Source organism: Pseudophryne corroboree, chromosome 12 (assembly GCF_028390025.1).
Source record: "Pseudophryne corroboree isolate aPseCor3 chromosome 12, aPseCor3.hap2, whole genome shotgun sequence".
NCBI classification, from domain to species: Eukaryota; Metazoa; Chordata; class Amphibia; order Anura; family Myobatrachidae; genus Pseudophryne; species Pseudophryne corroboree.
The window spans coordinates 75,967,860-75,989,351 of NC_086455.1; the positions used below are offsets into that span (position 1 = coordinate 75,967,860).

Sequence of the window (21,492 nt, forward strand, 5' to 3'; positions counted from 1 at the left end):
AGATACACATGACATGCACCCCAGCAGTGTCAGATACACATGATATGCCCCCTAGCAGTGCCAGATACACATGACATGCCCCCCAGAAAAGTCAGACATGCCCCCCAGAAAAGCCGCTTCCAATCGGCTACCGCTGCCCAGCGCACGGAACCCCGCGGTGGGAGACATTTACATAAAATACCATATATGTCATGACGTCGCCCGTGAAGACCCGCCCCTGGCATTGTAGGGAGGGGAGCGGCGGAAAGTAGCGTCGGCCCGTCGGCGTGGGCACAGCGTACCCACGGTTAAATTCTTAAGGGTACGCCGTACCCGCCCACTTGCACTGCTAATCACAGCCCACCCCAGCCATCATGCAGTTCCATGATGCAGTTTAAATTAATTAACTTACATTTTAATTGTAATAATATTATATACTACCATAGGGGTGAGAGAGAGACCATCACTCTGCTCCTGCCTCTACCTGATGCTACTGACCGTCGATTTTTTACCTTATGCGGCTACCGCTACCCACCCAGAAACCCGCAGTGGCCGATATTTAAGTGACTCATGCAGGCCCCACCCCTAGCATTCAGGACTCTCATAAATGCAATCTGCGCATGCGAGAGTCCGGAATGACAATGGTCGGGGCCAGCACCGTGACGTCATGAGGTGGGTGTCCTTTATTTAAATGCCGGCTTCTGCTCCCCCCACCTTCCTTCCCACTTTGACTCATTTCAAGGGGCCCGCACAGTGACGTCATGAGGTGATGTTCTTGACTTTATTTAAATGCCGGCCTCTGCTCCCCACATATCCGTCCTCTGTGGCTTATTTCAATAAGATTCCGCCCTTATCGTGACGTTGTCTGTGCAGGCCTCACCCCCAGCATTCAGGACTCGCAAAAATGCAATATGCGCATGCGCGAATCCGGAATGCTGGGGGCGTGGCCTGCACGGACGACGTCATTATATGGGCTGCATGTTATTGAAATGAGCTACCGCGGGTAGGAATGTGCGGATCCACTTCATGACGTCGCGGTTCAGGCCCCGCCCCCTGTCATTCTGGATCGCGCATGCGCAGACCACATTTTCGGCGGTCAGCACTGAAAATCCAGGAGGAACCGGAGGTTTAGCGGGGCAGCGGGAGGGTCAAGTAAAAAACGGGATCCTCCCGCGGAATGCGGGAGGGTAGGCAACCCTGGTGTATCTGTGTGGTACATTAAAAAACCTATGGGCCCTGTGAAGTGCACCGGCTACGTTCTTTAAATCAACAACCTTTATTTGGAAGTATGTATGGTATTCAGGTGTGTACAAATCTACAAAAGCAGGTTATATTCTCTAAGACTATACATCCAAGCACTGTATGCTAACATTCCTCATGAGAAGGACAATAATGCTTTTGAGTATTTCTTACAAAGGGACAAATTTAATTTTATCTTATTAGGCTTACTTTCTATCAAAATTATTTCAATCCTAAACAAAAATATTATTTACAGACTTGAGGGACAGCCATGGGTACAAGATTTGCTACAAGTTCCTCCAACTTCTAATTGGGTTTGTTTGACAGATCGATTTGTTTAAAAACACATAATGTGCTCTAAGATTATAGGCATGGAACAGATGCAGTAATTTAAATACAGATTTGTCTTTGGTTCATGCACTACAAGTCGCTTTACACATAACGTGCAGTGCCGTGTGACTCGGTAGCGCCAAGCGTCTTTTTTGTGTTTTTTTCCATGAAGATGCGTCTTAGACGCAAAGTAATGTAATAGGACACACAAGCAGCTTCTGCTAATTAAAATGATATGCAGCATGCCTATATTCTGTGTGTGACTTCTGTGTGTAGCATACACAATTTTATGCTACAGTGCTTTCCTGGAAAACGCTGTAAAGTGGTATTTCGGATGCAATACAGCTGCAAATACACACACAGAATATAGGCATGCTTTGTGTCATTTTAATAAGCAGAAGCTGCCTGTGCGTCCTATTACATTACTTTGCGTCTAAGACGCATTTTCGAAGGAAAAAACACGCTACTGAGTTACGCCACAGCATGGCGCAACTTGAAGGGCTCTTTGGCGTGACTGCAGCAAGGATGTAAGAGGACATAATAGGATTTTGGTACTTACCAGGTAAATCCTTTTCTTTGAATCCATAGGGGGCACTGGAGTACTCTTGGGATATGGACGGCTTAGCAGAACAAAGGCACTGAATATTTAAATTTAGAACTCTCCACCCCTCCATATCCCAGAGTACCTCAGTGTACGACCTCAGTGTTTTTTACTGAGCCGAACAAGAACTATAGAGAGGTTGACAATGGAGAATTCCTATAACATAACGGACAACAACAAAGTTGACACATAACGTTACTGTCAACTAAACAGTTGACACCATAACCGATAGACCTTTATAATTTGAACCAATCGGTGAAAATGTGTTACCATAAGCTCCTCTGAGCTTAATACAACCCAGGTAAAACTGCTCTGGGTGGGCGTCCAGTGCCCCCTATGGATTCAAAGAAAAGGATTTACCTGGTAAGTACCAAAATCCTATTTTCTTTTTCATCCACTAGGGGTCACTGGAGTACTCTTGGGACGTACCAAAGCTTCCCTTGTGGGCGGGAGAGCTGTTTGACACCTGTAACAGTAGGCGGCCAAAGCTAGATGCTAATGCCGCAACCGTTTCAAACTTGTAAACGCGCACAAACGTGTGCACTGAAGACCATGTAGCCGTGTCGTAGAAGCTCCACGACCAGCTGGTCATGACGTTCCCACAGAACCTGTGGGATAAGCTATTACTGACGTAGGCGACTGTAACTTAGCCTTAAGGTAAGCCTGACGTGTAGTCAGTTTTATCCAACTGGATAATGTCTGCTGAGAAGCTGGCTAACCCCACTTGGCAGCATCATAGAGAACAAACAACGTATCCGTATTACGAACTGTAGACGTTCGGGACATATAAACGCGTAATGCGCGTACCACATTCAGAATTCTAGAATGTGCTGTCAACACAGGAACCACTATTGGTTTATTGATGTGAAAAAATGACACTAGCTTTGGTAAGAAATCGGAATTCGTCCGAAGTTCCGCTCTGTCATCAGGAAACCCAAATACGGTGGCTTGCAATACAAGGCACCCAAATTTGAAAAAAAAAAAACGCCTTGCCGAAGCTAAGGCTAGAAGAAAAACGTTTTCCAAGTGAGAACTTAATCCCCACTTGTTGTAAGGGTTCAGAATATGAAGACTGTAAGAAATCTGAACCCAGCTTCAAGTCTCATGGCGCTGTAGGTGGGATAAATGGAGGCTGCACTCTGAGGACACCCTGTAGAAAGGTGTGTACCGACGGCAATAGAGCCAATCGTCTTTGAAAATGAATTGACAACACAGATACCTGCACCCTCAGTGTAGATAAACGCAGTTCTCCATCCCACCCCGTCTGTAAAATCACAGAATACGGGTAACTTGAAAGATGATGTCGGAAACTTCCGAGCTTCACACCAACCTATATAGGCACGCCAAATTCTGTAATAATGAGCTGCCGTAACCGGCTTCCTAGCTCGTAACATGGTTGGTATAACCGATCCTGTAATGCCCTCTCTCTTTTCTTAAGAGGGCGGTCTCAACAACCACCCCGTCAACCGCAGCCGCGGTAAATAGGGGTAAAAGAACGGTCCCTGTTGTAACGGGTTGGTTGAGCGGCCAAGGATCATGTGCGAGTATTCCTTGGAGATTCGAGAAGCAAGCTCTCCGAAACCCATGAGATATCACAAGTATGACTGTGACGAACTGTCTTATGATCCGTTTTAGCAACGGAGAGAGCAGCGGAAAACGGTGGCACCAGACACACAAGGCTGTACGACCACGCGAATGTGAGAGCATCCACCGCCACTGACCTTGGGATCTGTCGTTCTGTACACATACTGGGCGTTTGTAATTGTGGCGAGATACCATCATGTCCACCTGAGGGTAACCCCACCTGTGGACCCACATGTGAAACACCTCTGGATTTAATGCCCAGTCTCCTGGATGAAAATCCCGACGGCTGAGATCATCTGTCTAACAGATGTCCACTCCCGGAATGAACCCAGTCGACAATATCACCTTGTGGTATTCTGGGCAATTGAGGATTCGAGCTACCTCCCGCATTGCCATGCGGCTTCTCGGTCCTCCCTGGTTGTTGTGTATGCAACTACCGTTGCGTTGTCTGACTACACTTGGACAGACTGAAAGCGAAGCATGTAGTGCATTGTAAATTGCACGGAGTTCCAGGACATTTATAGACAGCAATCTGTCGTGATCCGTTTTAGAAACCCTGTCGCTGACCTTTTTAAACTACAACTCCTCAACCTCTGAGACTCTCGCCCAGAGTAGAGACACCCTCGCACCCCTGTGGGAAACGTGAGTGAAATCTGCCGAACTGAAGCGCTTCGAAAACACATCATTGTTCCTAATAGGCGAATACACCAATGTACCGCTAGTGTGCGTGGCTTTTGCACTAATTGTACCAGATGGTATAATCTGTTCTTTCTGGTGTAGTAGGTAAATCTTTGATTTACCGTATCTGTAATCATACCTAGGAATTGAAGTCGTTCAGACGGAATTAGATGCGATTGTTTTTGAACTTCACTGCAACCGTGGTGTACGTTAGCAGCGCAAGTAAGAGGAACCTCTGTTGAGACAGAGCTCTTATGAGCAGATCGTCTAAGTATGGAACGATTGTCACTACCAGGGCTCTGAGATGAGCTATCATCACCAACATCACTTTGGTGAATACCCGAGGCGCTGACAAGAGGCCAAACGGTAGAACCTGAAACGGGTAATGGTTGTGGCGTATTGAAAAACGCAAGAACCTGTGATGCGGTGACCAAACCGGAATGGGTAAATACGCATCCTGAAGATCAAGCGCAATCATGCAATCTTGTGGCTCCAAATATGCAAATACTAACCGCAGAAAATCCATTTTCAATCTGTAGTAAGTGACTTGCTGATTGAGACTGCGACGGAGCCCTCCGGCTTCGGTACCCCAAACAGAGGGGAATAAATAACCCTGACTCTGTTGGTGTACCAGGCCTGGAAATAAAAACAGCTGAAACCAGCAGAAACTGAATGGCAACCTGCCAAAACGCCTAATTTCGTCCGACAGAGGCAGTCTTGTCTTTTAACCTTTAAATAGCGGATACATCCATGAGTGGATGTCTGGAAACCTGGCAAATGTAACGTGTAAAGGCGCGCTTCCACAATTGGAAATTCGAGATGGCCTGAGAGGCCGTCAAGCCACTGGCTTGTTGTGACTTTAGCGCCCTGGCGTTACAAGGCGTGACTGTTTTTGTACCACAGCCTTGAAAAGACTGAAGTCTAAAGGCTTTAAACGCCGGACCAGAGTATTTCCGTTTTGACACCGGAGGAGGCAATGGCTAGACTTTACCCCCCTCCCCCGCCTTGGTCTGAATATCAAATTTAGGACCAAACAACTTCTGGCCTTGTCGTGCTGAAACTAGCGACGATGAAAAGCGAGAATCGAGGTAACAGGCGTCAGCAGAAGCTTTACAGAGATACTCTGCAGCTTCTCATTAACGATAAGTCTAACGTGATCATCATTGTTTCCATACATAGAGCGCCTAGTGACCCAAATGTATCTTGGGTCTTTATAAGGTTTGACACAGACGAATTCACCAATGGCGGATTCTCCCATTTAGATGTGGAAACGGGTAAATAGACTTAAATCTTAGTCAGATATTCTGAATAAGAAACTCATTGAAGATCTGTCGTTTATTAAATACGACGGATTAGATGTTAGAGTCTCCTTAGTCTCTGTAAATTTGAGACATTGACTCACTGGTCATTAGCAATATATGGTTGCCCAAACCCCGCACTATCTGACTGCTGGTCTAATGTACCCTTCTCACTCGTAGTTATCGCTGTGAGGTTTGACATAGAATTGTCAGACTGCATTAAATTATAAGACCAGTTAAATTAACACCCTGGTACCCAAAGGGAAGTTGGACCTTTGGAAAGGCTGAGACTCCTCCGTTAGAGCTGGCGGAGTAACTTCCGAGACTCCGATCTTACCGCTCCTGTCGAGCGGAGTCAATTTGAATTGCCAATGCTTAACATAGGATCTGGGAATGAACCGGCTTCCGGAGTGGAAACCTACAAAGCAACTGAATCTGTGGTAGATTTATGTACAGACATTGTAGTAAACCTTGTTTTTAGTCTGTGTTGGAGCCTTACCCCTTATACACACAGACAACACAATAGCCAAAGGCCAGACACTTGCACAACCCAGTAAAATCTTTACTTAAGGTGTGTAATATATATATATATATATATATATATTTATGTCGAAATACAGTTCACATGGCTAGCCTATGTGAAACCTGAACCAAAATTCCCACTAACACCCCTGCGCCTCCGTGTGGAGTAGAGATGTAGGGCAGGAATGTTCTGGAATTACAAACTGGAAGAAACAGGAAACATGATTAAAATGGCCCCCATGCCATGCTTACACTGATAATCACAGGACAGATTACAATACCTGCTGCAGTGTTCATATAGACTCAATAGACTATTATCCATTGATAATCACAGTCTAGTATACAGTGATAAACACATGCAGGTTACAATACATGCCTTCAGTGTTAATATAGGCTCAATAGCCTATTATACCCTGCATAATCACAGGCAGGTCACAATCCAGTTAATATAAGCTCTGCCTGCAGTTAATTTTGTATTAACATTTCTATAGATATGGCAGCCTGCTATTCTTTCCCCTTGCAGCCGCGCTGTAATCAGCCAGGTCCCCCCCCCCCCCCCCTGTACTCCCTGTAGCGCTGTCTTAGCGGTGAGCCGGGAAGCTCATTGCAGGGAGGCGAGGGACACATTTCAGAGCAGCGGAGATCGGCTGGCCGGGGCGCGTAGCTGTCGCTAGCCGAGCTGTGGCGGGTCTCCCCCTCTGGGCGCTGTACTTTCAATACAGCGCTGACGGAGCGCCTGGCGGGAGGACGGAGCGGGCAGACGGAGCGGCTGGGGCGGCTATTATGAGCGGCAGTGAGCGGGCGCATCCAACGGACCCCACACAGCGGGGCGGCAGCCTGCGCTGACCGCCCCGTTTCCCCAGCATACCTTTTGTAGGAGGTCTGCGACGGGCTTCTAAGCTCAGAGTTCTCCGGTCATAGCTGCGACGGGGCTTCTATGTGTAAGCTCCGTCCAGCTCTTGTTCTCTCGTTCATGGCTGCGACGGGGCTTCTTCTGTAAGCTCCGTCCAGCTCTTCTGCCATCTGATCACTCCTTCATGGCTGCGACGGGGCTTCTATGTGTAAGCTCCGTCCAGCTGTTGCAGGAGCAGTGGGCTGCCTGTGGCTGTGAGGGTGCTCTTTGTGAGGACCGACACGCCATGCGCTGCCCGTGCAGCGGCACTATCCCGGACCCATGTTTTTCCAGAAACTGGGAAGGGATGTGCTATAGTAAAAAGTAAAAATGAAAAATTAATAAAATCCTCCACAAAGTGTGGGAAGTTCCCACAAGCCTTGTTAGTGCTGTGAGCACAGAAAAAACACTGAGGTCGTACACTGAGGTACTCTGGGATATGGAGGGGTGGAGAGTTCTAAATTTAAATATTCAGTGCCTTTGTTTCTGCTAAGCCGTCCATATCCCAAGAGTACTCCAGTGACCCCTAGTGGATGAAAAAGAAATACGTAGTATGGATTTTATATTGTCAATACTGTGACAACTGGCATAATAAAAGTGAAGGTTAAGTAGAACCAAACCAGGGCATCTTAATAGCATTAATATTATTGCCTCTCAAGTGTGCCTCTTGTAAACACACTATTTGTGGCGTGTATGTGGAGAATTGTAAATGCCATATGCATTTTGACCTTGTCCTCTTAAGGTTTATGATACAATTATTTACATATTAGACAGAGGGGGTGATACAGAGCTGATCACTGTGCTGCAAACGTTGCTGTCTGCGGATCGGATAGTCGCCGCCCAAGGGGGAGTGGAAATGTGCAAGTGTGCGATCGCATGCGGGCAGCTGCAAATCCGTTCGCACCTCAGTCAGTGAGCTGACCTCACAAAACCTCCATGAAAACGCTTGGTAATGCCTGCGTTTTTCCAAACACTCTCAGTTACCCCCCACAAACGCCCTCTTCCTGTCAATCACCTTGCAAACACCCGGGCGAATGAAAATTTTGCACCATCCTGTCGCTGACCAGCGATGCCCATTGTTGTTGGCCGATGCACGTGCACATTGTGGTGCATACGCATGCGCAGTTATTACCTGATCGGCCGCTGTGCGAAAACGCACAATAGCGATCAGGTCTGAAATGGGCCCACAGTCTTGGGCTACTTACATTTCTGACATTATCTCCAGTTTCCCACAATCTGGGTCACCCTTATCTGCCTGGGGACCGCAATTAATTCACATAGTAATTATAACATTTAATGTTGGTATAAAGAAAAGGTCAGGAAACAGTGCCCTATGTTCTGTTTTGGTTATTAGCCAGGATATAAACGTTGAGGTATCTAGTGCTTTGTGAAGCCAGTCTTCCAGGAACACCTCTGGGGGATGACCTAGATTGCTCAGGTAGCAACGGACTGACAAAAAAGGTCTTGGGTGGTCATTCTGAGTTGATACCCCTTTTCCAGTACTGAGCACAGGTCGCAGCCGGGAGCCTGACATGGGTGCTACCCGGCTGCGGCCCGTGCTCAGCCCCCTTTCCCACTGCGCTCACCAACCCGGCATATTGCCGGGTTGGTGACGCTGCTAGTGACGCGGCAGGGCCGGCGCTGGGAGATCACATGATCTCCCAGTGCCGCCCTTCCATACAGTGTAAACGGGAGCTGTGTCACATCGACACGGCTTCCATTTACACTACAACCCTACCCGGATCATTCCCTTGTCCTACCCAGGTAGTTACCAGAGTAGGATTCACGGGTCACTTGATCCGAATTTTGCGGGGGGACCCTTTTCCTCTAGCAAAAAACACGGGTAAATGTGCGCCCCCGTGCATTTACCCGTGTTTTTTGAGCTAGTGGAAAAGGGGTATTACTTTAACTGAGGTGATAAACCTAGAGGCTCACATACATTTACAAATAAAGGCATTCATCATAGCACTTCGTATGCAGATTCAGAGACTCACACAGAGATACAAGTGATGCATATCAAATTAATCAGTGCAGTCTCCTGGTGCATTTTAGCTGCACTGTGATGCGTCCAAGATGCAATTTCAGAAAATAGATCTAAGAAAGATGCCCGATGCTAGCAGAGTCTCACCGGACCTGGTGTGCTAAGATGGGCTGTTTGGCGAGACTGCAGCATATATATATAATACTCTAGATGGGATTGGAATGTGATCCCGCCGCTTGGGATGCCAAATGTCCGGATACCAACATCGGCATCCCAAGTGCTAGTCCACGACACCCATAGAGGGTGAATCACCTGCCTCGCCTGTATTCCGGCGGTGTTATAGTAACCCCGTCGGGATCCCAGCATCTGTATTGAGACAGCGGGAATCCCGACTAGCGGTATGTTAACAGCATACCCTCTAGATTGCTTGCGAGCAGGGCCCTCCTACCTCTATGACTGTTTGTTATTACCCAGTTTTGTCTTCTCATTGTGTACAGTTGTAAAGCGCAAAGGAATTTGCTGCGCTATATAAGAAACTGTTAATAAATAAATAAATAAATAATAAATAGATCGCAACTGCAAAATCTTCAGAGTTTTATCATTTGTTCTAAACCCACAAAAAAATCCACAAAAACAGCTCTGACATTGCCTCTGAAAATGTTGAAAATGTAGGAAATATTAATTCACGTCATTATATAAATGTACACAGCAATTTCTTTTACTTGGCCAGATAGGAGCAAGGTGCATTTACAAATTTCCAAATTTTCTCCAAGGAATATATTAAACCACTTACTTAAATGTGGACACTTTGTTGATCAACTTATCCAAGCATATATCTGTATTTTCCTGCAAAAGTGTAAAGAAACAAATTCATTGGCACATAGCACAAGTTTTGCAGTGTAATTACAAATGATGGGATTTGATTGGCGGAAACAAACTACCCTTAAATTAAGCACTGCAATCAGGAGGCAGGAACGAGACATACAGATGTGTCTTCCTACATCTAGCCGCAATACGCCACACAGCGCGAGATAACAGGCGCAAGTGAGGTCCCAAGCAACTCTGCTAACGTCTGGGGGTCTTTGTTTGTCTAAAATGCATCTCGCTTGCAACACGATGTGACTAGGACACACCAGGAGACTGTGCTAATTAATTTGATATGCGACACTTGTACATTGTGCATGACTAAGTCTGTATACGGAACACAACGGAACTTGTATTGGAAAAGAGCTGCAACTGCTACATTGTAGCACTTTGTGTACAGACTCAGAGTCTCATTTGCACACAGTTGTACAAGTGTCATAATGTATATCACATTAATCAGCATAGTCTCCTGGTGCATCCTAGCTGCACTGCATTGCAACTTAGATGTATTTTCAGCAACAAAGACATCCAATGCTAGCAAAGCATTACAGGACCTGTCGCGTCAAGAGGTATGGTTTGGCGCGACTGCAGCAATTATGTATTAAGACACATCTGTAAGAAGGCTTTTTTTATTTAGCGACCCCTCCATCCAGGAAGTCTACTTTTTGAACAGTCACATGACAGGAAATGTGAACTGTAAAAAGCCACAAAAGTAACAAAAGAGAAAAACGACTGAAGCAAAGAAGAACCGAATCCCAAGGTGAGAAGGCCTGTGTGCCCCATTCCGCCTTAATGAAAAATAATAATCTGTGAGTAAAATCTGTGATGTCACTGGTCCTAGTGAACTAAATACGCCTGCTTGTTATGGGCGAGGATTGGTCTGTTGACATTCAGAATGGTGACAGCATAATGTCGACATATTGTGAATGTCGACATTGTAGAAATTGCCAGACTGACGACAGATGGTATACCGACGAAGGGATTTCCCATACACTTTTGGTCTAAGCCTAACCCTAATCTAAACCTGAGTATCGACACTGTGGCTGTTAACAATGTCAACGTTATGCCAGTGTCAACAAAGTGACTACCTAACCCTTGTTGCAAATAGTTGAGCCCATAACATGGCTACCTACTATATGTGTAGTACAAACATGCAGTTTAAATTCTATAAAATGTATTTAAACATTTAGAACCATTTCACAATCAATATTACACAGTCTTATATGGGTAGATAAAACTGAATTTTAGATTTATTGGCAATATAATCTTGCTATAAAGGGTTATCATGTTTTTAATGGTTATCGGCAGCTTTTATCAATCTTTCATTTAGGTATAATCATTACATGTATTACAGAATGATGATCCTGTGGGATCTGATGCGGGAAGAACACTCACAGTTTCTGGTAAAGCCTTGACAATAGCGCTGTGAGCCATGGGATCAATACAGAGCAGATGGATGATCTCTCTCATCATACATTCCTCTCTGGTTACGTTGCTGACGCCAGGCATGTACCGCTCCCCTATAACAGGAACAGCGTATTTATGGACTAGCAACCTACTTACCATGCATGCAATCAAACTGCTTTACTCTTATGGGGATATATAATTAACGGCAATGAGAGTGAGGTTCTGGTGTTCTGACACCTCAGCAACATGACTATCATATGAAGCAGACGGCACACCGCTAGGAATGGGATACTGACCCATTCGTCCAATTGCTGGACATCCAAAGGACACATCGAGATGGCCGAAGCAGTAACTTACATATTGCTTAGAACTGCATTCACCAATTCTGTCAAATGTAAATCGTATATAGGGCCGGATGTAAGTCAGTTTTGGCCGGAGGTGCGGGTTCCCGCCCGAACGCGAGGATATTCTTTTAAAGAGGCAGTCATTTACAAGGCGAACCCATGCATTGTAAATGATTGCTGCTTTAAAATAACGTCCGAGTTTGGCCGGGAACCCGCACCTCCGGCCAACTGGAACTTCATAACATACGGCCCATGATGTTAAATCAGCAGTAATTTGGTCTGCCACATTGGATCCTTCCCAACAGTTCTCTAAAGGTGGCCATAGACTAGTGCGACTTCTCAGAGGGAAGAAGTCACATACGTTGCTCTTGAACTGCCTGGCAGCTTCCCGGGAGGCAGGATTGCATACGATACATTGTGTGCAGTCCTTTTGTATACGATGTATCGTATGCGATCCCAGCAAAGGCTGCTGGAGGCCGCCGGATCCGACAAATCTATAGTGCAGCCTCTGCAATCCACAGGCTCCGATGCGATGAGCACGGGACCGTGCCTTGGATTGCACCGACATGCAAATTGCCACTTTTCATCTGATTTCTTGGCCTGATGCGTGAAAATCGGATGAAATCGGGCAAAATCGCACTACTGTATGGGCACCTTAAGGGTTCTTACTCAAATAATACAAAATACTCTGTAAACATATATTCTTACCAATTATACAAATAAGCACATGCAGCATTTCCTCAATTAGAATGTTCCACTGCCTTGCCAGGTCCTAAAATGATAAAATGCTAGGAAATGTATCACAAAAATCACATAATACCACAAACTGTAATATGCGTCATATTATACAGCTGTCACCTACACACAGCAAAGTGTAATTTTGCAAGTTGCACCAATACGCGTGAAAATTCTAGTGATGAGCGGATTCGGTTTTACTCGGTTCTCAAAACAGAATCTTATTGACTCACTGATGTCACGTGTTTTGGATAGCCAATAAGATTCTGTTTTGAGAACCGAGTAAAACCGAGTAAAACCGAATCCGCTCATCATTAGAAAATTCACCCGTTAGCAACTAGTGACTAATCACTAAGGCACAAATAATCATAAGACACTGAGGAACAAGTTTGCAGTAAAAACATAGGCTGTATGCTCAGACATATTGGTTCTATCCAGAAAATGTCTGCTGCCACTACGTGCAAGCTATGGATACAATTTAATGTGTGCGATATGGGCTGATTCAGAGTTGCACGCAATGCCCAAGTTTGCGCGAATGGTCAAGGTTTTTCAACAGCACATGCATCTAAGCCGCACACCACATGCACCCCGCAGAGTCACAGTAGCGACTGCGCTGCACTCAGAAATGTATCGTAACTCTAAAGATGTGCCAAGTGGGATTGTCGCATCTAAAGACGCACAAAGTAGGTGTCTCAGTCTTTGCACGTTCAGACGCATGGCTGTACACCAGGGGAAGGGAGGATACTAGTATTAGCATAAAGTAGAAGATGCAACTACAGATTTATCCCCATACATCATTCTTGCAGTTGCACAAAACAGCGCCTCTCGGTACACCAGGTCCAGTGAGACTCTGCTAGTGTTGGGTGTTTTTTTTGCAGAAAATGCGTCTTAGTCACAACACAATGCGACTAAGATGCACAAGGAGACTGCTGATTAATCTGATATAGGACACCTGCATCTGTGTGCGACTGAGTCTCTGAATCTGTATCTGAAGTGCTACAATGTAGCAGCCGCAGTTTTTTTTCAGTACAAGTTCTGTTCTGCTCCGTATACAGACTCTGGCACACAATATACAAGTGTCATATAGATGTGTCCTCTTACAACTTTGCTCCTTGCGATACAAGTCGCGTCACACATAACGCGTGAGTGCCGTGTGACTTGGTAGTGCGAAGAAAAATGCATCTTAGATGCAATGTAATGAAATAGGACGCACACACAGCTGCTGATTAAAATGATATGCAGCATGCCTATATTGTGTGTGTAATAGCTGCTCTATCTGCACCCGAAATTAAACGTTACAGTGTTTTCCAGGAAAACACTGTAGCATAGAATTGTGTATGCAAATACAGTCGAAGTCAAAAAAAGACGCTCGGCGCTACAGAGTCCAGCTACGGCATGGCGTGACTTAAATGGTTGTTTAGCGTGACTGCAGTAAGGATGTAAGAGCACACATCTGTATATGAAACTAATCAGCACATTGTGTTGTGACTAAGATGCATTATCAGATGAAAAAAATGGGCAGAGTTGCACGGGACTTGGCGGCTCACTCATGCCAGGTATCTCCAGCTGCATGGCGTATTGGGGCTAGATGTATGAGGACACATCTGTATGGCAAAAGATGGCTAATGTGGTCACAGCAGCATGCAACTCTGAATCAGCCCTCTGGAGATAATATTTCACCAACGGTGAGTTTAAGGACTGGTTGTAGTCAGGACACCAGGCTTGTGAGACGGCTGGAGCTCCAAGACTCCGGCCAAACTCGTATGTTTTTTTAAAGCAGCAAACCTTTACAAGGCAAAACATGGCTGGATTTGCCTTGTAAACGTTTGCGGTTTAAAAAAAAACGTACGAGTTCGGCCGGAGTCTCGAGCTCTGGCCGTCTCACAAGCCATTACATCCTGCCCCAGATCTAGAAGTGGAAAAATGGGAACACTTGCCATGTCTTTGGGAGGCTTCCCTTTAGTCAAGGCTTCCTGAAGCTCAAACCTGTCCAGCACCATGAGCAGGAATCTGTTTGGATCCATGTATGAAGCACCAATCTAGAGAGAGCAAATTAAGCACTTTGATTACCTGAAACTGTACCTTGGCTAAGAAATGCACAAATGATGTCCAAGTCCAATATTCCTGTGTTTTTATGTAAGGTTGTACAATTCACTTTCATTTTATTTGATAGCATAAGTTATAGCACCCTATGGGTACAGATCTGATGTTTGTGGGGCTGCGCATAAGCAGAACAGGTCTTGCGATATCGCTCGCAGCCTCGTCAGCCAAAGCATGATTGACATACTGCATCTTTTGGGGGGCAGCATCCGGCACCGTTCTTCAAAACAAGAGCATGTAGCCCTTATTTTGAAGGCGTGACGGGTCCATAGTCTGCGTGGTAGGAAGCAGACTTACTAGACTTGGGTGTCTGGATCCAACGGCCAGCCTGAGTAAGCTTCAGCTAGCGTGGAATGACCGGCGCCTATAAACATTGCGCAATGGTGATCCGAGGCTGCCTCCTCAGCTGCAGAACTCCGATCTCTCAAATGCACGCAGGAGACGTCTATCTCCTACAGACGCCTCCTGCTGTTCTTGAATTTTAATTACACAGAATTGCACAGCTGCTTCCTTGCGCCCATACAGTCATGAAAACGCCGGATTTTACTATAGAAAAGTACAGTTGTGCGGTAATTACTACAGTGCTATAGTTTGCTACAATATACATCTGCAATGTTCAATGTTACATTATGTGACTTATTAAAAATATTGTATAAAAGGACCTTCAGCTTATATGCATAAGATGTATATGAAACATAAATGCATTCTGTGCTTGTACTTGGGTCTTATCACTAAGATATATCATTATGGTATGCATATGTTCCAAAATACAGAAAAATCCGACATCCAAAATACTTCTGGTCCCAAGCATTTGCATATGGGATACTCAAACTGTACTAATAATGTATTCCTCTATGAGGGTTTGGGAAAAGGGTGTAAACTTGTTTTTGAGAGTGAGACACACTTTAATACTTGGTGTTAGTTGTCCTATAAACTCATTTATAGCTGACTTTTAAGAAGTAATTGAAAATGTTACCAAAATGTTTCAGTCTAAAGCAACCAATACCTATCAAGTGTTTCCCACCCCTGATTCTGTATTGTAAGGTGAGACACATTCACAAAATCCAGAGTGGCACACGATACAAGGATTAGTAACTTGTCCGTTCATGACCCAGAGGAAGGAAGTAAATATACCTGCAGCATCACAATGTCTTTATCATACATCTCCCCCCTGCACTTCACATCCTGATAGTAGAAAACCTAAATGGAAAAACAACAGTTTAAAAAAAATCTTAAAATCCTAAAAAAATACAGCTTTTAAAGGGTGATGGACAATGAGAAAGGTATGGTATATAAAAATGGCACATCTACGATCACAATCTCTAGCTGCCTAGCTGCGGAGACAGGAAGCTACCCGCCATATTTTGGGTCGCAGTGGCTGTGTGTGACGTCATACAGCCGCCGCGGTCCGCCCCAGCAATGGTCCGTTCAAGCGCCGCTGGCATGCCACCTCCTACCCCGTGACCGCTTCTGCCTGTCAATCAGGCAGAGGTGATCGCACCAGTGAGATGCTTTCACATCTCACTGTGTGCACACGCGCAGTGCGGCCGCTGCACGTGCGCACAACACAGTGGGCTTCAGGGTGTGATCACTGCCATTGCAGCGATCAGCTCTGAATTAGGCTCAAAGTGTGTGTATGGTTGAACATATGACTTTTCTAAGCACAACATTACAAACACAACAATGTTGTGATGTCTGGAATTCAGTACCCTATCTGTGTGGAGTTTGTATACATTATCAGTACATGTGTGGATTTCCTCTGGGAGCTCCGGGTTTAATCACACAAACCAAAGACGTGCTTTCAGGTTACTTGGATTCAGTCAAAAAAACTGAAGATTAGTGTGTGTATGTGTGTTCATGTAATAGGGAATATAGTGCAGACTGTAAGCTGCACCGTTGTACGGTTGATGTGAAGGACTAAAATATTCTCTGTACAGAGCTGCACAGTATGTATATATAAATATTTTTGCACGCCGGCAGCCACTAAATGGTGCCCGACGGAGCAATTCAAGGGTTGCTAAATCGGTGAAAGCTTGTGGGTGTATGAAACCTGCCAGCTATTACATTTACCCCTCTGCATCCCTGTCATTTTTCTCAAACCTGCATCCTCATACAGCACTTTGCAGAGAAACATCTGGGTACAGTTTGTTTTACTGTAGGTGGAATAACCAGTTGCTCAGACCCTTTTATTTAAAATTAGACGATGGTTGTGAGTTTGAATTTTGTGCAAACATGCAGACGATCATATAGGAAAAAATACACAATACATTATGGACATATAGTACCGCAAGCCATCAGGCAGCATTCCGTGGACTAGAAGTTATTATGGATAGATTAGAAGTTCTCCCTTTATTGGAAATCAATACCTGGCTAACTATGGTGAGGCCATTTCTTTTCCACATCTCAGCAGCCACCTGCCCCACCAGCACCAAACACCTCAAAGGACTTTCAACAAGAAGCTCCACATGGAATTTTTTCTGAACAGGTTTGAGAAATATAAAAGAACGTTAATTAGCAAGAACTTGATGAGCCACTGAAGGAAGAAGGGAAATCATTTATGCCCTCATCATTACATTATTTAAATAGAGATGTTCTGAATATCAACTACTAGAACGTAGAAAAAAAGTGAGTCCTGCCATTGAAGGGCACATTCAGAAAACCTGATCTTGGATGAACTCGGTAGCTAAGCAAGATGACCTGGCAGTGCTCTGGATGAGAGACCAGGTAATACAGGCTGTGTGAATTCTGCGATAAACATAATAAGATTTGAAATAATTTTTTTAACTGATTTAACTGATTTCGTAAGAATATCCCTGGTGCACCTAAATAAATGGACCTTATTTTCTGAGTTCTAGCGATAAACTAGCAAATGTACTGTAAATCACATATTAAGGGCTGCAATTTAAAACCACAACCTTGCACTGCATTATAAGATTACTAATCAGTAAAAAATCACTACTCACTAATGAAATAAGATCAGGCAGTTTTGTGATGAGACCCGTTCTACTCATTTGCGAATGTAGACCTAAAATAAAACAAAAGAACAACCAAGAGCAGTGTAAGCAGCTATCATCCAATAATGCAACTTCCTAATAAGTAAAAACAACAATGGGAAAGCGCTACTTAATCTGTAATAGATTTTTTATTTTTATTTAGTTTTATCCTATAATATTATATCACATATCACTATATTTGATACCGGCCAGCATCAATACCCATAAAAATATGTATATATATATATACACCATTACAACTCCTTAAAACATTTCATTTACAACATTGCAATCATAAAATTTTCCCAGAAGCAGCAAGATATAAAAACAACTGCACCTAAAGTGCTATTGGCAACAAAGTCTCTTTGTAACTATCTTCAGCGAAAATACTACGTGAGTCTGTTCCTAATAAGTAGTCTGGTTATCCTGCAGCTCCCTGGTCAAATGCTGCTGCCTAATGATTATTTTGGTGGGGGTGATGGTGGGGGGGGGGGGGGGGGGAAGAGGGGTGGAGAAACCCTAAGTAACATAGTATTTGAGGTTGAAAAAAGACAATTTGTCCATCGAGTTCAACCTATTTGTGGTCTCCTACGCAGTATTATTTTTGGACTAATTTTGTCTGATGCCGATGTCGGCCATTGTGTTTGATTCCTCTTTTTTTAATAACTATAGTGCGGGACTACGCAACATAACCCGGAATATCCTTATCCATTAGGCATTTATCTAACCCATTCGTAAAGGTGTTGACTGAGTCCGCCATTACTACTCTCTCAGGCAGGGAAATCAAAACACGTATTATCCTTACTGTGAAAAAACCTTTTCGCCTGTGTGTGTGGAATCTCCTCTCCTCTAACCTAAGCGAGTGTCCACGTGTCCTCTGTGCTGATCTTACCAAAAACAGGCCCCGCGCAAGCTCTGTGTATTGTCCCCTTATATATTTGTAAATGTTGTTCATGTCCCCTCTTAGTCTCTTCTTTTCCAGTGTAAACATGCCTAGCCTTGCAAGCCTTTCCTCGTATTCCAGCGTCTCCATGCCCTTAATTTGTTTGATTGCTTGCCTCTGAACCTTTTCTAGCTCCAGGATATACTTTTGTAGTATGGTGCCCAAAATTGGGCAACAGTATTCAAGATGTGGCCTCACTAGTGATTTATATAATGGGAGTATAACACTCTCGCCCTTGCATCAATTCCCTGTTTTATGCATGCTAATAACTTATAGCCTTCTTTGCTGCAATCCTACTTTGGGTACTGCTGCTTAGTTTGCTATCTATGTGAACACCTAAGTCTTTTTCTGGTACAGAATCCCCTAATATTACCCCATTTAGTATGTAGGTGTTATTTTTGTTCTTGCTACCACAGTGCATTACCTTACACTTGTCTGTATTGAAGCTCATTCTCCATTTTGCTGCCCATGCTTCTAGTTTAACTAAGTCGTTCTGTATTTGTAACTTTACACAATTTGGTGTCATCTGCAAAAATTGACACCATGCTCTCTAGACCTACTGTTAGGTCGTTAATGAAAATGTTGAACAATAGTGGTCCAAGTACAGACCCTTGTGGCACAACACTTAGCACTTCAGTCCAACTTGAAAAGTTTCCATTAACCACAATGAGCTGCTCCCTATTATCTATCCAATATCTGACCGAAATGCATATTGTGCTCCCTAGCCCTATTTCCTGTAGCTTATAGATAAGTCGCATATGTGATACTTTGTCGAAAGCTTTGGCAAAGTCTAAAAAGATTACATCCACCTCCTTATCCTGGTCAAGGTTCGCATTAACTGTTTCATAAAAGCCAAGTAAGTTTGTTTGACATGATCTGTCCTTCACAAATCCATGTTGGTTCCTATTAATGATCTTATTGGCTTCAAGGAGTTTCTGAATACTATCCCTTAGAATACCTTCCAATACTTTACCCACTATAGATGTAAGACTAACTGGTCTACAATTACCCGGTTCAGCTTTACTTCCCTTTTTGAATATCGGCATTACTTCCGCTGTACGCCAGTCTTTGGGAACCATACCTGATATAACTGAATCATTGAAGACCAAAAATAGCGGACTTGCTAGTTCAGAGTGAAGCTCCAAGAGAACCCTTGGGTAAAATCCATCGGGACCAAGTGACTTATTAATCTTTACATTTTTAATCGGTCACAGACTACCTCCTCACTTAAATAAGCACTTAGCACTGCTTATTTATCTTTGCATTATCTTTGTTGAGATTGTGTGTTAGTCCCTGCATTTGGTCCTCTCTTGTAAATACCAATGAAAAAAAAACCTCATTTAATTTGTCCGCTATGTCATTATCATTTTTGATTAAGACTCCCTTTTTAAAGGGCCTATACTCTCCTCCTTTAATCTCTTGCTGTTGATGTATTTAAACATTTTTTGGGGATTTGCTTTGCTTTCCTTTGCTACTAGTTTTTCAGTTAATACTTTAGCCGCTCTTATTTCTTTTTTTGCATATTTTGTTACAATCCTTATAGTGCTGAAATGACTCCGCATTGCCGTCAGATTAGTATTTTTTGAATGCTAACCTTTTTTTGCCCATTAGTTCCTTTATCTTTTTGTTAAGCCACATTGGTTTGGGATTTTTATTCCTTTTTTTGCTGCCTGTGGGAATAAACTTGAGAGTATTTTTAACTAGCAGTGATTTTAATACATCCCATTTCTCCCTAGTGTTTTTTTCTTGAAACAAAATTTCCCATTCAATGTGCCTTAACGCTTCCCTCATCATGTCAAAGTTGGCTATGCTAAAGTTTAGAGTCCTAGTTGAGCCAGTATAGGACTGCTTATGAAAACTGATATTAAATGTGACCATATTGTGGTCGCTGTTTCCCATGGGCTCGCCTACTGTAATATTTGATATCAGTTCCCCACTGTTAGTTAATACCAGGTCTAAGATTGCATTGTACCTAGTTGGTTCCTCAATTAGTTGAACTAAGTAATTATCATTTAGTGTGTTTAAAAAACATATTACCCTAGCCGTATCACATGAATCGTTTTTCCAGTTTATCTCTGGATAGTTAATATCTCCTAAAGTAATAATAACATTACTTATCTAATATCCTATCTGGGTGTAATGCTAAGTAATGGGGTGCAGAGGGCGCTGCTCCAGAAGCAGGCATGATCTTCAGACTAAACTTGTTTGCTGGATGCTTCCTCCTCTCTACATCCCATCATGCAAGTCGGCCTAAGTTTATTTGTTGTGGGCACCATCGTCTGACCTGTGAGCAGATTTTGTAAGTGTTCATTACTTTTATTGCCAAGCAGCTGAGCAGGGGGCAGGTTTTGGAGCACGTACTGTATCTGTGCAATGTTCCGGCTCCTGGAGAGTGGAGAACCGGTCATAGAGCCTGATGGGGGACCTCAGGCACACTGCGTTAGTTGCAGGAGCGTGCCATGGCTGGAACTATTCAACAGACACACTTCCATCAAATTGTTGCTGTGTCCCACTCTGCAGGACCTCTGGTGACTAAGGGTGCTGGTGGACTCTTGTTTGGAATTGTCCCCACAAAGGCTAATAGATGGTGTGGGCCTGGTCTCAGAGGGAGGTGCTATCCTAAACAGCTCCTCCTTGCCAGCAAAATGAGTGCACTAAATCTCTCAACCATGGCCATTTCTCTTAGGTACATGCTCTGGGGAAACAGAGGTGTGTGTATGTGCATGGTGATCGTCGTTTGGTAGCTGATTTGCCCTGCTGAGGGGTTTTCTGTGTGTTTTTTCCCTCAGTCTCTTTGCTGCCATATTTTCTGTTTCTTTTGTCTATTTAGTATCTGTGTTCTGCGGTGCCTGCATCTACCCATTGCAATTGTCATTGATGTCACATACAAAAAGAAAGCCAACTCTGACTCTGTTGACTTTGTTCAACAGACTGCTGTCATTTGTGTATTATTGTCTTTTATTATGTCCGAGAGGAAATGCTCCTCCAAATCCCGGGCTTAT

At 44.0% G+C, this 21,492-nt stretch overlaps 1 protein-coding gene across 1 annotated transcript in view; it reads right to left on the bottom strand.

Annotated features, from left to right (window-relative positions):
• Positions 1 to 21,492, bottom strand: part of UBR1 (ubiquitin protein ligase E3 component n-recognin 1) — a 296,661-nt gene that overhangs the window by 142,701 nt on the left and 132,468 nt on the right. Inside the window, exons 16-22 of the mRNA XM_063947658.1 lie at positions 17,518 to 17,579; positions 16,921 to 17,031; positions 15,689 to 15,754; positions 14,392 to 14,493; positions 12,428 to 12,491; positions 11,364 to 11,488; positions 9,898 to 9,950 (exon numbers count right to left, since the gene is read on the bottom strand). Coding sequence (XP_063803728.1) covers positions 9,898 to 9,950; positions 11,364 to 11,488; positions 12,428 to 12,491; positions 14,392 to 14,493; positions 15,689 to 15,754; positions 16,921 to 17,031; positions 17,518 to 17,579 — 583 coding nt within the window. The remainder of the gene's footprint in view (positions 1 to 9,897; positions 9,951 to 11,363; positions 11,489 to 12,427; positions 12,492 to 14,391; positions 14,494 to 15,688; positions 15,755 to 16,920; positions 17,032 to 17,517; positions 17,580 to 21,492) is intronic.